General features: G+C 37.4%; 1 protein-coding gene across 4 annotated transcripts in view; it reads left to right on the top strand.

The window, feature by feature from the left end:
* Positions 1–15,210, top strand: part of Spata6 (spermatogenesis associated 6) — a 108,469-nt gene that overhangs the window by 47,646 nt on the left and 45,613 nt on the right. For 3 of the 4 annotated variants that reach the window (XM_021159686.2, XM_021159685.2, XM_085839080.1), the window contains exons 6-8: positions 4,128–4,208; positions 8,362–8,655; positions 13,654–13,741. In XM_021159686.2, the coding sequence (XP_021015345.1) occupies positions 4,128–4,208; positions 8,362–8,655; positions 13,654–13,741 (463 nt within the window). Of the gene's footprint in view, positions 1–4,127; positions 4,209–6,896; positions 7,014–8,361; positions 8,656–13,653; positions 13,742–15,210 lie in introns of those variants that run through there. The other variant, XM_029476514.2, reaches the window with a different exon arrangement.

The following is a 15,210-nucleotide window of genomic DNA, read 5'->3' as shown; positions in this document are numbered from 1 at the left end:
GGATCCTGTTGGTAGCAGATGGAGAAACCTCACAGCTGTGTGAGGCCCGGGGCCCTTCTGACTAGGGTCAACAACACACCTTCTAGGAGGTTGACAGGGAGATCCAGAGAGCTGAGAGGAGCTTTCTGTCTTTCCTGTTTCACTTCAAATGTTATGTATGAGGGAGAGAGTGGGAGATGAAAAGAAGCCTAAGAAACTAGTCTTAGCTATGAATTTATTTTCTCATGTATTATGGAAGTCTATAAAGGTTGCTTCTATAAACAACTGTATAATACAGAAGACTTGGAACAGAATGTAAACTGAACATCAGAATTGAGGTATAAATCTAGCCTTATCAATAATTGTATTTATATATAAGTAAAAATAAGTGCTCTAGTCAGTGGTTTATGATCCTGGCAAGCAACAATGACTTGTCTTGAGAATTCTTGTCATTCTGAGCTACCATCTGTAAGTCCTACTACTGTGACAAGGATTCATTTATCTGGAATTAAATCATGGCACTTTTGTGGATTTCCTGGTAAGCTTGGACAGAGCACAGTGACTAGGCTTGGGTTCATGGATGGTTGATTTAACATCAGGGTGGTCATATGGTTTAACTGTGGTTGTCATGGTGGTAGTGGTGGTGGGTATTTCCTCTATAGACTTGGACTTCCACAGCATTCTCATCTTTGAACTGTAATCATACTCAGCACTTATGAAGTAGTATTAGACAGATGCTTCTTGATTGAACTCATGAAGGAATTACTTCTTGCAAAAGACTTCATGGAGAAACTCACATTTGAGATGGTGTGATTTCATTTTGTCAGTAAGGCTAGGCTGTAGTGCCTATGCAGTAATCTGGATGTTCCTGTAAAGGAGTTGTATGATGAGATGAAGATTCATAAATGATTGACTTCAAATAAATTTTAATATTTGACAGTACAAGTGGCCTCCAACTCAAGTTGGAGATTGCAGCAGCAAACACTAAGTTTTTCTGAGGAAGGAAGCATTATACCTCATGGAAGCAATAGAAATCCTGGCTATTTCTAATATTCCAGCCTACTCTAAAGGCTTTCATGCTCAAAATAGTGTGTCAACTTGTTCCTTAGTTTCCACCTTACTAATTTTCCCTTTGTTTTTCTGTATTGTCTTCTCCAAATGGTGTGAATTCATTCCCTAAGGCAAATCTCTCTGTATATGAATAGTCATATTACACGCTAGATTTCAAAGAGCTGGTAAAAATGCTGGCTTAACTCATGGGAACTCACATGTGATGATCAATACTTAGAGAAGTTTAAAGTGGGAAGCCACAGGTTTGGTGGTGATAGTACTTCTTGTCATTTGTACTGGAGTTGTACTACACATACAATGATGTCTATGGCATATACTTAGTTGTACAGCAAGCCATACTAGCCAGGTTTCTGGAAGTATATACTATAATAGATTGCCTAAGGATACATTAAGTGACACATAACTGTATTTCCAGAAATAGTTATGCCTCTATCTGGATCTCAGTACTACTAGGCAACAGTGGTTCTTATCTTCATTTTGCCCCCTTTGAACAGGAATGTCCACAGTGACTGCCCAGTACTTGCTGCACATGTGTACAGTGGGTGTTTGTCATATAATAGAAGTTGATAGGTCTTCTGACCATGAAGATCTATATTCTAGGAACTATACTGACCCAAAACACCTTACCTATTTGAGGGTTTAGTTTATATGACAACACTGGATTTTTAAACTGAGTTTGTAAGGTTGTAAAAACAGTTATGACTTCTTGCTTCCTTTTTTTTTTCCTTTTGGGATCATTAGTATATTTGCCGTGTAAAAGAAATGAAATATATATATATATATATCCATTGAAAAAGTCTAGTTCTGAGTTTTTTTAACTTTATTAGGGAATATTCTACAAATATTTTTATGAGGCAGATATTTTTTCTAGGATTATTAAAACATATAAGTAGTACTATATAATGTGGATTTATAAATGACATAATTTATTTAACATCATTCTGCTATAAGGTGTATATATTACTTTTTCCAGCACTATAAATACTGGAATAATAATCTATTACATCATCCACTTTGTTTTTTTAAATTTTTTATTAGATATTTTCTTCATTTACATTTTAAATGCTATCCCAAAAGTCCCCTATACCCTCCCTCTGCCCTGCTCCCCTACCCACTCACTCCCGCTTCTTGGCCCTGGCATTCCCCTGTACTGGGGCATATAAAGTTTGCTAGACCAAAGGGCTTCTCTTCCCAATGATGGCTGAGTAGGCCATCTTCTGCTACATATGCAGCTAGAGACACGAGCTCTGGGGGGTGGGGGGGGTTACTGGTTAGTTCATATTGTTGTTCCACCTATAGGGTTGCAGACCCCTTCAGCTCCTTGGGTGCTTTCTCTAGCTTCTCCATTGGGGGCCCTGTGTTCCATCCTATAGATGACTGTGAGCATCCACTTCTGTATTTGCCAGGCACTGGCAAAGCCTCACATGAGACAGCTATATCAGGGTCCTTTCAGCAAAATCTTGCTGGCGTATGCAATAGTGTCTGCGTTTGGTGGCTGATTATGGGATGGACCCCCAGGTGGGGCAGTCTCTGGATGGTCTATCCTTTTGTCTTAGCTCCAAACTTTGTCTCTGCAACTCCTTCCATGGATATTTTATTCCCTCTTCTAGGGAGGAATGAAGTATCCACGCGTTGGTCTTCCTTCTTGATTTTCTTGTGTTTTGGAAGTTGTATCTTGGGTATTCTAGGGGTTTCTGGGCTAATATCCACTTATCAGTGAGTGCATATCAAGTGACTTTTTTTTTTTGTGATTGGGTTACCTCACTCAGGATGATATCCTCCAGATACATCTATTTGCCCAAGAATTTCATAAGTTCATTTTTTCTTAATAGCTGAGTAGTACTCCATTGTGTAAATGTACCACATTTTCTGTATCCATTCCTCTGTTGATTTAGTTTTTCAAGACAGGGTTTCTCTGTGTAGCCCTGGCTGTCCTGGAACTTACTCTGTAGACCAGGCTGGCCTTGAACTCAGAAATCCACCTGCCTCTGCCTCCCAAATGCTGGGATTAAAGGTGTGCACCACCACTGCCCGGCTCTGAGTTTTTGAATATGAACCACACTTACTAAATTTTAGAGAAATACATTATGTATAGTAGTAGATCATTGAGACTGATTCTTAAGCAACTCAGATTTACCCTTTTTAATGGATATATTTTAAATTCTAAACTTAGTCATAGACAGGGTTTGGAGAGGGGTTGGTCAGTGTCTGACTTCTATTGTCTTGGGAAGAATCTAATCCTGGAATATTTGACACAGCTAACACTTGGAATATATGTACTGTGGACGTCCAGATGTTTCTTTAGGCGCTTTGTAACTGTCCCTTTGAACTATCTCCTTTTCTCCACTTATCTCAAAATGTTTAAGCTAATTACTGAAATGTTAATAGAAATAGAATACAGAGTAATATCTACATCCAAATATAAATTATATTATAGGAAAAGGCTATAGCAAATTTTCAGAGACCTCCTCTGTCTGAAGATTGCACAACTGGGAAGTATCCAAATTATTCCATTAAAAATTAATAGAGCCAGGGGGTATAGAAGAATCTGGATGGATGAAACAGAAGGCAAAAGTAATGGAATTCTATTTTGATCAAAATGCAGTAAAATATAATAAAATAAAAATTAATGGATAGTTAGATTTATATATTTAAAATAGACAATGGTGTTTTGATGTATGTAGAATTTATGGAATGCTAAATAAGAATTTCTTGATTATATAGTTAAATGTCTTAAATTATAAATATAAAGAGAGTTGAAATCAATTAAATACATTTACATTTATAGTAATATATCATAATTTAAAAGCTTCAAACACTTTGACAGAGCGACAGTTGAAAATGAAAATAATTTTTAAATATTCCATAAAAGTAATATTTGTTCCTAACAAAATCATTAGCATTGAAACTGCTAACTAGTAACATTTATCATTACTATGTTTTTTACAATAATAAGCAGATCAAACTAATAAATGCAGTTCTCCGTCTTGACAAGTAATTATTTTAGATATGTTCTCACCACTAACTGTATCTTTTTCATGGCAATATGTAATAATACCATTTTTTTAATCTCACAGGGAATTGCTCCAAAGCTGGAATTTTCTACAACTTCAGTGATCACTGAATGTCTGATAAGCTCAAGGAAGTGCCGCACTCAGGTTGAAATGATTAACAGCTTAACGTTTATTTGATTCATGTTGATGGTGTCTGGCAGGCTTTTGCCCCTTTATTTTGGCTACATCTCTTTTCACCTGCCCCCTCAATCCTTGGTTTGAGTAAAGCAGGTAACAAAGTACTCAGCAGCTTGATTGCATCTTAGTACATAGGAGGTGGCCATGTTCAGCCCTGAGGCAGAGGGCACAGGAGAAGGCCATGGCTCAGCCCTGAGGCAGAGGGCACCATGCTATGTCTGTTTGGTTATTTACTTTACTTCATAGACTTTTTAGTATAGTAATGCCAGATGGATGTTGAGATTAGGAATTGCCAGGAAAAAAAAAAAACCGTGGAGACTTTCATATATTTTGCAGATGTTACAGATGACTGCACAGAGGGCAGAGGATGGCTTTAAGCAAATTTGAGGTTTCAGACTGGGGACTTGAAGCTTATTGAACATGACTTCTTGTATGTGTCTAATTCCTTAGAGGAATGTTGTTCAATGGAGTGGCAGTGCTGGTCCCGTCAGATCAAAGCAAGCTTGGATGTTCCAGCCTATAACCTCCTGCTTGTGATGATTTCCTTCAGTAAGCTTCAGCACCTGTTATTCCTCATATTCTAATTGTTACTGGGCCATGGGGCAGTCTTCTGATGGTCAAGTGACCTTGCCTATGGTCATCTACTCAGTGCTAACAGTCATGTAGTAGTGAGCTCGCTGTGGTCACATACAAAGCTTAGAAGATTCACTTGGGGTAGAACTGGGCCAATTATGGATAGAGTGGAATAGTAATTTGCTCTATTACAAGACTAAAGTTAATTTTCTGAAGATGATAACTCTGACCTTGGCTAAGGCGAGTATTGGAGGAAGTATTATTTTGTTAGCAAGATACTCAGGATGCCATAGTCAGTCTGTAGCTTTTTTCATTTGGACAAAGATGCTGGAAGTCTGACCTGCTGTATATGGGAAACTTGAGTGATTTGTTTCTGAGGTACTCACTATGTGAATTTGTAAACTGTTAAAAAGGCTTCACCTAGGATTCAGTTTTTCTGAACTGGAGTATACCTCATGAATGAATTCAGATTCTGAACTGGAGTATACCTCATGAATGAATAGAAAAGAATCTTTTTTAAAAAATTCTTATGTGACATAAAGCATTCATGCAGAAAGGCCTAAACATTCCAAGTGTACAACACAAGCGCCCTTCTAAATCTAAGGCCCTCCCCATCAGTTAGGGTCACTGCACTTTATGTGCTAATGAATTAACAGTTTCTGGAAAAAATACTGTCCTTTTCTTTTTACTTGTCTTAATTTGTCATTTGGACTTTACTAAATAAAGATATAAGAGAGTTGATTTTTATATCAGACAGTGTTTAACACTATGCTTTAGGTCTATAGATGCAGCCTGATATGATTCAATAGGCCATTTATCCTTCCATGCTTGAGTTCCAGGGTTCAGTTCCCCGTCAAAGCCAAGGAGGGTGGAGATGGGGATGAGAGGAGAGAGGAAGGGAGGAGATGGAAGGAGGGAGAAGAAAGAAAGAAAAGTGAAATGGGAAGGAGAGAAGGCTGGAAGAGGGAGGGAAAGACAGAGAAAAGTACTATTTTCAAACTTAGAGTTGTGTTTGCCACCAATTTACTGGATTCAAAATATTAAGTATGTGGATGAGAATTTCTAGGAGAAAAATAATTTTCTAATTCTTTTACCTGTTTGAATATGAGTTTTTGACAGACTTTTTAGTATGCTGGTAAGCACTTTATCCCCTAAGTTTTGAGGTAAAAAAATCTTTGCTAACTCAGTGGTTTAAAGTAGCAAGTAGTTCTCTGTTCTGGGAGCCACAGAATGATTCCTTCAGTCCAGATTGGCTGGCTAAGCCGGAACGATTTGGGTGTTTTGCCCAAGTTTGGAATTTGGCAGAAGTTGTATTTGGAGTGGGAATGTTCACCTTTATCATAGAGCTTGACCTCAGCTAGGGTGATGATTGTAAGACTCATTGTCTAGCAGGCTAATCATCATGGCTTCTTCACTTGCTGTAGAAACTATCTCGGAAGAGTTGGCAGCCTTTTTTAAATACTTGGCTTTATGATGTAGTGATCTATTGATCAAAGGCAGTTTTCATAGTTAAGCCTAGTATGAACATGGGGAAGAAACTACCCTGGGTGTAGATATAGGAAAGGAAATTATGGAAGTCATTTTGTTAAGAGTATACACAGCCAGTTACGTTTTAGTAGTCAAAACTAGGGGCATTAAGGCATGGACATGTTTGGGCATTATGAGTTGGTAGCAGATGCCATGATGTTTGAAACTTCATTAAGAAAATGTACATAAGTCAAAAAATTTAGTGAAGAAAGATACCTTGAGATTGGGTATAATCAGAGATGGGTATGTAAAAAAACAACTTAAGCATGAGTTTAGGAATTTAGCTGTGCCTGAAAGCCAACAATGTATAAAGAACAAGGAGAGAGAAGGCCAGGGACCGATGCAACATAGAGGGTTAATGACCGACATATCCTGGAAGAAATAGGTTGAGGAAAAGAAATTTTTGTGAAAGACAGCAGATGCAGTGGATCTGTATAGAGGAGAAATTCTGTGGTTAACAGAGCTGATTAAAGCTGATCCAAATTTTAAGTGCTACATGAATGTTTTAGGAAGCCTCAAAGAACCTTTGTGGTTCTAGAATGACTCACTTATGAGAGTCAGTGTGATGTCATAGAGGTGGATGAAGGGGAGAAGAGGCCTGCCATACCCACTGGAGCCACTGACCAACGTGGGAGAAGGTCCTGGAGCACACCAAGAAGAAAATGACCTGATGTACTGGCCTGTATAGAACTCAGAGACTGTTCTCATTAGAAACATTATGATTTTTTTCTCTTTGTATTACTGACTGGAAAAATTGGCCCTTATTTTGATTCACACATATATTTTTCTCACTTAGTCCTCATACATAGGGAAGGGGTTGAGAAAGTGGATAAGAAATTTGGATTGGCAGTTTTCTAAGGAACTGAAGTCAAGAAGATAAAGATCTTTAGTGATTTATTTATCCTATCCAAAATCATGTCTCTCGAAAGTGTCTGAAGAAATATATGGTTTACTTCCAATCTAACTAGGAAGGCATTTTTAAGGCAGAGTGTAGCAGAATGATACCTGAATAGCAGCAAAGCTGGAGCTATCAGATTTTGTTTTAGACTGGATCTCATTTATTTTGCCCAGCCTGACTTAAAACTCTGAAGCACCAGAAGCCGTCTTGCCTCAGCCTTCTAAATAGCTCCATATTATATGTTGCTGAGCCTGGCTCAGATTTATTTTACATTTTAAAAATTTCAGACAGCTACCATATTTCTAAGAAAATATGTTTTAGTTAATATAGTTTTAAAAACGTTATAAACTTTAATATAGCTATTAAAGTTTATAATCTTTTTTATGCATATTTACATTTATAAAAATAGAGACTCAGAAAAAATGGTGTTTTTATCTGTCATTGAATTGTCAAGTTATGTCTTGGTTTTACACTGCTCTATATTGCATGTAATTTAAGTAAAACACAGGTAAAATAGACATTAAGTATTTTAGATTATTGTGTTGTATCTATGTTATACATGAGTACAGAAGAATGAATAAGACTTATTTTTAGTAGTTCTCATGATTTTACAGTTAGCTAGACAAATTTATTTTTAAACAAGGGTCCTTTGTTGCCCAGGAGCAAACTGCCTCAGCATCCTAGCCAGGATCAGACATGTGTGACTACACTGTGCATGACATGGGGCTTTTAAAATTAAATTAGTTCTTTTAAAGTGGATAGCTTATTACTTGAATATGTAATATAAATATTATTTGCATTATTTCCTTAGCTTACTGAAAAATACGTTTTTGACTTATTTTGAAAATGAGTTTATGTCTTGAAATTTTACAAGTGATTAAGCATTGGCATTTAATTTGCATTAAGCCCCTGTTATACTTAAGAAAGATGTTTGATACAATAAACTTTATTAACTAGGAGCATATGGATTTGATATTTTCCTGGGTCAGCACAGATAATGATAGATTCAGTTGATTTTTGTAGCTTTTGTATATTTTGAGTTACTCTTAAAAGTTCTGTTTCCATCGGTAGAGTTTTAAAAAGTACCCTCTGCCCACATGAACGTTTATTTTTTATGTTTAGGATAAATTTACTTACCATTCAGCTCCAGTTGAAAAATCCCACGGCAGACTGCAATGCAGAACATCAAGATCACAGAAGAAAAAGTCCAAGTCACCCGAGAGGAGTAAATATTGCATAAACACCAAGAACTACGAACAGCCTACGATTTCCTCAAAGTCACACTCTCCATCTCCCTACACAAAGAGACGGATGTGTGAGCTCTCCGAAGACACTCGGCGGCGGCTGGCCCATTTAAATCTGGGACCCTATGAATTCAAAAAGGAAACAGATAAGCCTCCATTTGTGATTAGACATGTATGTGCTCATAAGCATTTCCATTTGAAACTTATCAAATCTACTCTGCCACTAAAATATTATGCAGAAATGGATTTCAATAAGGAGCTCATATAAATAATTTTCTTTCTTGAACTCTTAGCTAGAAGCTAGAGGTAGAAAACTAGCATAAAACCAATGAATATGCTTTTTGTTCCCCCTTTATGCCTTTAATGCTGAGGGACTGAGCTCCATTATGAATGCCATATCAGCTCTTCTAAGTACCCATCCCCTCTCACCTTACACAGTGGGCAGTGTTATAACTCTACAGTTGAACTTGGTTGTAATTGACACTGATGTTAAAATGCTAAAGTAGGATTTTAAAGGAGAAAACAAAGTTTCCTATAAAAAGGATCCCATTCCAGCCTTTTAAAGAATGATAGTGGAAGCAGACGTCCTCTGAGAGAAAGTCCTTTGGGAAAGCTTTGGGTCCTGAATCTTTGAAGCCAGCCCTTGATTAATGGGTATGAGTAGGAGGGCCTTTGGAATTGTGGGTAAATTAGTTCTAATTTTTCTATGCACAGCCTGATGTAAATTAGAGCTTTATGTCTATGAAAGTCAGACTTGATTTAACTGTAGAGTGTGGTCTGGCACACAGTCACAGGCTGTCTCAGTTTCTTGAAGTTTTGTAAAGTACTTTTTCCTTAAAAGCCACTCTACCAAAAGCCTCCTTATTAACAGAAACACTATGTATTTGCATATACTTAAAATAAACTTTTTGGTTTATGCCTTTAATGCTGAGGGACTGAGCTCCATTATGAATGCCATATCAGCTCTTCTAAGTACCCTTCTAAGTAGAAGAAAATATTTGCTTTTGCTAATTCTAAATTATCCATCCATTTTAGAAGTTTGGGATGTACCCCTTCAAAGTCAAATAACTTTTAAATATAGAACTTTCAGAGATATATTATATCTGAAATTTCTTGAGTTTTCTTTGTGCTACCCTTAAAAAAATTAAATTATACATTTCATGCCATCTTTATTTTTGCCTAACTAAATTAATGATTTTGAAATTTAAAACTATTGACTGTAAATTTTGTAATTATAAAATTATAGTGTAATACATGCATTATATGGTACATCTATTAAATATATTCATATATATGTATATATTTCAAAAATTAATTTTATGTGCATTAGTGTTTTCTCTGTATGTTTCTCTGTATGAAAGTGTTAGATCCTCTGGAACTGGAGTTACAGATAGAACCTGGGTCCTTGGAAGAGCAACTACTGCTCTTAACTGCTGAGCTATCTCTCCAGCACTAAAGATAGTCTTCTTTCTCTAATTTTGAACACAACCTGGGTCCTGTTAAATATTATTCAGACATTAGTTTGCCTGTATTTCTGATGGAAATTTGAGAATGCCTTTAATACTACCTAGAATTACAAATTAAATGGAAAAGAAAGGCTATAATATCTTCTAATTTGAAGGAACAACTAATTGCATTTTAATTAAAATGTCTGTATATAAAAGCTAAGAAGGATTATAGGAGTTAAACATATAGATGTTTGGGAAATAACTGCTCTTGAAGTGTTTATTAATGCTTCCCAAGGCATTTTGTCTTTCAATAGAATCTGTTTTCTAAGTTACATTTTTAATTTTTCAAAAATTTTGAGTATTTCATACATGAATATTGTAGTTACATTACTTACCACCCCTCTTTCTCCAGATTCTTCACATCCCCCAAATACATAAGTTCTTACATAATTATTGTTATATATGTATATTTATACACACACAAATATGTATGCACATGTACTTGGGAATATAACCTATCAGAGGGCTTGTCTCTCAAGAAAAGCAATTCTCCTTCTCAGCAGCCACAGGTTGTCAATAGCTCTTCATTTAAAGCCATGATCTGGACCCTGTGAGATTTTCCCCATCCCTGTTGGCATGGATGTGTTGGAATTATTCAGGTCTTATTTTGGTAACCATGATGTTGAGATATGAAGGACTGCATGAGTGGTACACATTTAATCCCAGTACTCAAGAGGCAGAGGCAAGTCGGTCTCTGTGAGTACAAAGCCAGCTTGGTCTACATAGCAAGTTCTAAGACAGGCAGGGATACATAGTAAAACTCTTTCTCAGAAACAAACAACAACAACAAAAAAACTTTTATTTAAGAGGTTTTCCCCTTAGCTTTTGTGCGAACAAAAATGTGTACTTCTAAGTATACATGTAAAAATTGCCTATATTATTGAGTAGGTGTTGGGTTTAAAGAGAATTTAGGGAGTGACAACCATTCATGGTTTCAGAAGTACTCAGAAAATTGGTAGCAAAAGAGCTTTAATTTCATGCACACAAATGCAAAAACCTTAATGAAATGAACATGGCTGACCCAAAAGACTATCCTAAATAAGAAGGGACTTTCAGAATCAGTTAACAAGCTCAGAATACATTGCTGCGATTGCCCTAGACGAGTCAGCCATCTTTTCACTTGTGGCTAACATAATCTTTTTTGCTTTGCCTGTGTTATACAAACACACACAGTTTGCCATTCCAACTATCTTAAAACCTACAAGTCAGTGGTACCAAGGGGAGGGGATTCTCATGTTCCTGAAGACCTTCCATTGGGAACCATGTGCTCATGAAGTGCTCCCATTCTACCTGCTCCCCACCACTCTCAAAGCCTCTAATCTTCTTGTCCATATGATTATTTGTTCTGCCTTTTCACCTAAATAGGGTCATGTGTCTTAGCACAACTCGTTGATGTTGCATGTGTTTGCACCCTATATTTTATCACTGGATATTACATTGTATAGATATATGTCTCTCTTGCTTATGTGTCTGTTGATAGATGCCTGTGCTATTTGGCTTGCTTACATACTTGGCTACTGTCTTAGTTAGGGTTTTACTGCCGTGAACAGACACCATGACCAAGGCAAGTCTTATAAAAAAACAACATTTAATTGGGGCTGGCTTACAGGTTCAGAGGTTCAGTCCATTATCATCAAGGTGGGAGCATGGCAGTATCTAGGCAGGCATGGCGCAGGAGTAGCTGAGAGTTCTATGTCTTCATCCAAAGGCTGCTAGTGGAAGACTGACTTCCAGGCAACTAGGGTGAGGATCTTATACCCACACCCATAGTGACACACCCATTCCAACCAGGTCACACCTATTCCAACAAGGCCACACCTTCAGATGGTGCCACTCCCTGGTCCAAGGATATACAAACCATCACAGCTACTATAAACAATGCTTTTATTAGCAATGTGTATACAAGTATTTGAATAAATGCTTGTTTTCAGTGCTTTTGGGTAAAGACCTAGGAATAGACCTGTTTAGTCATGCCACAATATTTAACCTGAAGGCTTGACAATGTGTTCCTCAGAGTGCCTCAATTTGCATCCCCACCACCTGTGTAAGGGGGTAGCAGTTCTTACATTCTCACAAGCACCTTCTCTTTTCTGTTTTCCTCCCCTTCTCTCATTTTTCTGTGGTAGTGAGAAAACAAGGGCCTCTTAGATACAGGCACACAGTAGCCCAAGCCTGCTTAATTTTCTCTATAGTTCTCTTGGTGTGAATGGCATCTCTTTGCGGTTTGATTGGCATTTCTCTAGAGAATTGATGATGTTAATCATCTTTTATGTATTAGTGAATATCTTTTAGAATGTCTACTTGTCTTTTGCTCATTTTACAACCTTTTTTTATTGCTCTTGTTGACTTGTAGGAATTCTTCATATGACTTAGGTAATAATTTCTTATCAGATACATGGTTGTTGGCATGCCTTTTAGGCTACTTTATTGGGTTCTATTATCTACAACCCTTCCAACAATTATTCCTCACCAATTACCTCCAACCTGCCAACACTAGGTAGGAGAGAGAAGGGGTGGGAGAGGGGCCATATACCTTTTAACTACTTCCTGTTGATTTGGGGTATTGAGTTCTTCGGGGCAAGTCCAATCTCCATCATCAGGATATCTCCAGCAAAACAGCAACCTAGCAACCCAGCAACTGCAAAAGCAGCAGCAGGAAGCAGCAGCAGCAGGAGGAACAGCAGCCATCCCAGGCCCTCTTAGGGCTATCACATTTACACCCTCTCTAGAGTTACCAAAATTCCAGACATAAAATATTTACAGCTGGAAAAAATTACAACCCTTGTAGAGGAAAAGATCATAATTAGCAGTTAGCGGCTGTGAACACTCTGAAGCAGTCCTGTATCCAACACCTAGGATTAAAACAAAAACATATTCACATAACATAACTGGGTTTTTAAAGAAATCAAAATTCTTACTAAACATGGTCTACATTTTCATTATCCCAAGTTAACTTTTTTTTTTTTTTTTTTTTTTGGTTTTTCGAGAAAGGGTTTCTCTGTGTAGCCCTGGCTGTCCTGGCACTCACTTTGTAGACCAGGCTGGCCTCGAACTCAGAAATCCGCCTGCCTCTGCCTCCCTAGTGCTGGGATTAAAGGCGTGCGCCACCACGCCCGGCCCAAGTTAACTTTTTACTTGTTTTATTGTTCTTTGATTCACAAAAGGTTTTAGTTTTGGTCAGTAGCCCATCTTTTGATGTGTTTACCTCTCTGTGACATATTTATTGTTAGTTAGAAAATGTAGTTGACCTTATTTGTCAACTACAAAATGCTCAGCAAAGAAAGGCACTGTTTCAGTTCAGTGTGTTTGCTAAGACCAGGTAGAAAATTGGTAGACTCTTTGTAAGGAAGGCAGAGGAGGTCACTATAGGATGTTTTTATTTTTGTCCAATGTAAAAAAAAAAAAAAACAACAAACAAACAATGAAACAGAGTAGTGTATTCTCAACTGCAAATTTGTTCTTTTTTGGTGGCATTTAATTTCAGCTTTGTTAAAAATGCATTGTACATAAGTGATTAAACTTTGACCTTGGAACAAAGAAGCATTGTGGAATACGCCTGCTGTGTGGCATATGCTTTCTGGTTGCTTAGCAATGCAGTAAGATTGAGAATGGGAAGGGAAGGTTGAAGTGCTCATTCACACTGCAAATCCTCTTTCCTCTAGGTTGATCCCCCGAGTCCCAGGACTGACAATTTTTTCGGATCACCTGGCAGAGACTGTGAACGAGATGGATGGGTCAGGATGCACAGCGGTAAGGAGAAGCTAGATTTTTCCTACTCCAGCTGCTTGTGCTAATGCCAAGCCTTACATGGCACTGATTAATGAAAATATTTTTTTTTCTGCATTATTGGATATCATAATAAAACTTTTTACAACTTGATGGAGACTTATATATGTACTTCCTAGAAAGAATAAGATTTCTGTACTGTTAAAAGCATTTAATTCTTTGAGATTAAAAGTGAATATTAACTAATTTTATCCTATTGAATACTATACTACTTTTCAGTAAAAATAACTTGATTGTGTTCTACTCAACATTTTCTACACTAATTTGACTATGAAACACATTTCCCACTTTAACATGTGTTAGTTAATGTATAGAGTAGATTTTAAGAAACACCATAGTGAAATAACTCAGTTATGGGTTTGAAAGACACACACACACACACACACACACACACACACACACACACACACAGAAAGAGAGAGAGAGAGAGAGAGAGAGAGAGAGAAGAGAAGAGGAGAGGAGAGAGCGAGCTCCTTTTTTAAAACCAGAAATATGTTTGACAGAATTGCTAATGGCCTGGAGCTAGGGCCTTGGGGAGTCTGTGGCTTCAGATTCTGAGAACCCAACTCTTACTACTACAGTTGCTATGGTTGTCAGCCCGAAGGCCACTGTGTGCTTAGTCTGTAATGTTTAGATATCCTGTGTTAATTTTATGCAACATTGTTTGATTAGCCTCTCTTGGTTGCATTGTATTATAGTTTCTGTGAACTGTTACATTTTCCTCTTGCTACAGTATATAAAATGCTAGGCTTTTTAATAAGTTTGCTTGGCATAAGGCTTAGTTTGTGCAAGATCTATGATCCCAAACTTGATCCTTCTCTGTATTTTCTAATCTCTTTGTCCTCTCAGGACCCTGTCACTGGGGAATGAATGGCCTGTTAGTCCAGGTCAGAGAGATATTGAACTCTAGTTTTGTCTTTTAAACCTGTATATCCTAGCTTTGTATGTGATTTCAGGGAGTGAGTTATGGCAACCACATTTCCCTTTGTTTGATGAAGATTCACAGGACAGCAGAGGACAGACTTAATGTGTTGAGTGGGTATTAGATAAGGGACCATGGATGGAGACAGTAAAGGAGGACATAGCAGAGGGTCTTTGGATATTCAAGCAGATACACAGTCATGTCAGGGAATTTTTGTAGTAAGTAAACAACTTACAGAGCAAGATACATTTCTGTGACATCATGACAAAGGAAGGCCGTAGTGTCCTTTGTAGCTGAGCACTATGGATGTTGCCCAAATGGAGACTGACGCATTGGAAACTTAGCTATAATTGTCAGACTGGGGCTTGAGAATTACTTTGACAAAAAGAATGCGTTTATACAGAAATATTTAAATTTAGAGTAACACTCTTTAAATCTTCGCTTGAGGTCACAGTTGGTCTCTAGAAAATGAATCATATGAACCTGTGGGTAAGGTTCAGTTAGGGTAAGA

Source organism: Mus caroli, unplaced genomic scaffold (assembly GCF_978045245.1).
Source record: "Mus caroli unplaced genomic scaffold, Mus_caroli_1 scaffold_6, whole genome shotgun sequence".
Classification (NCBI taxonomy): domain Eukaryota; kingdom Metazoa; phylum Chordata; class Mammalia; order Rodentia; family Muridae; genus Mus; species Mus caroli.
Note: the sequence above shows the minus strand (reverse complement) of the source record. Positions and strands in the feature narration are given on the sequence as shown.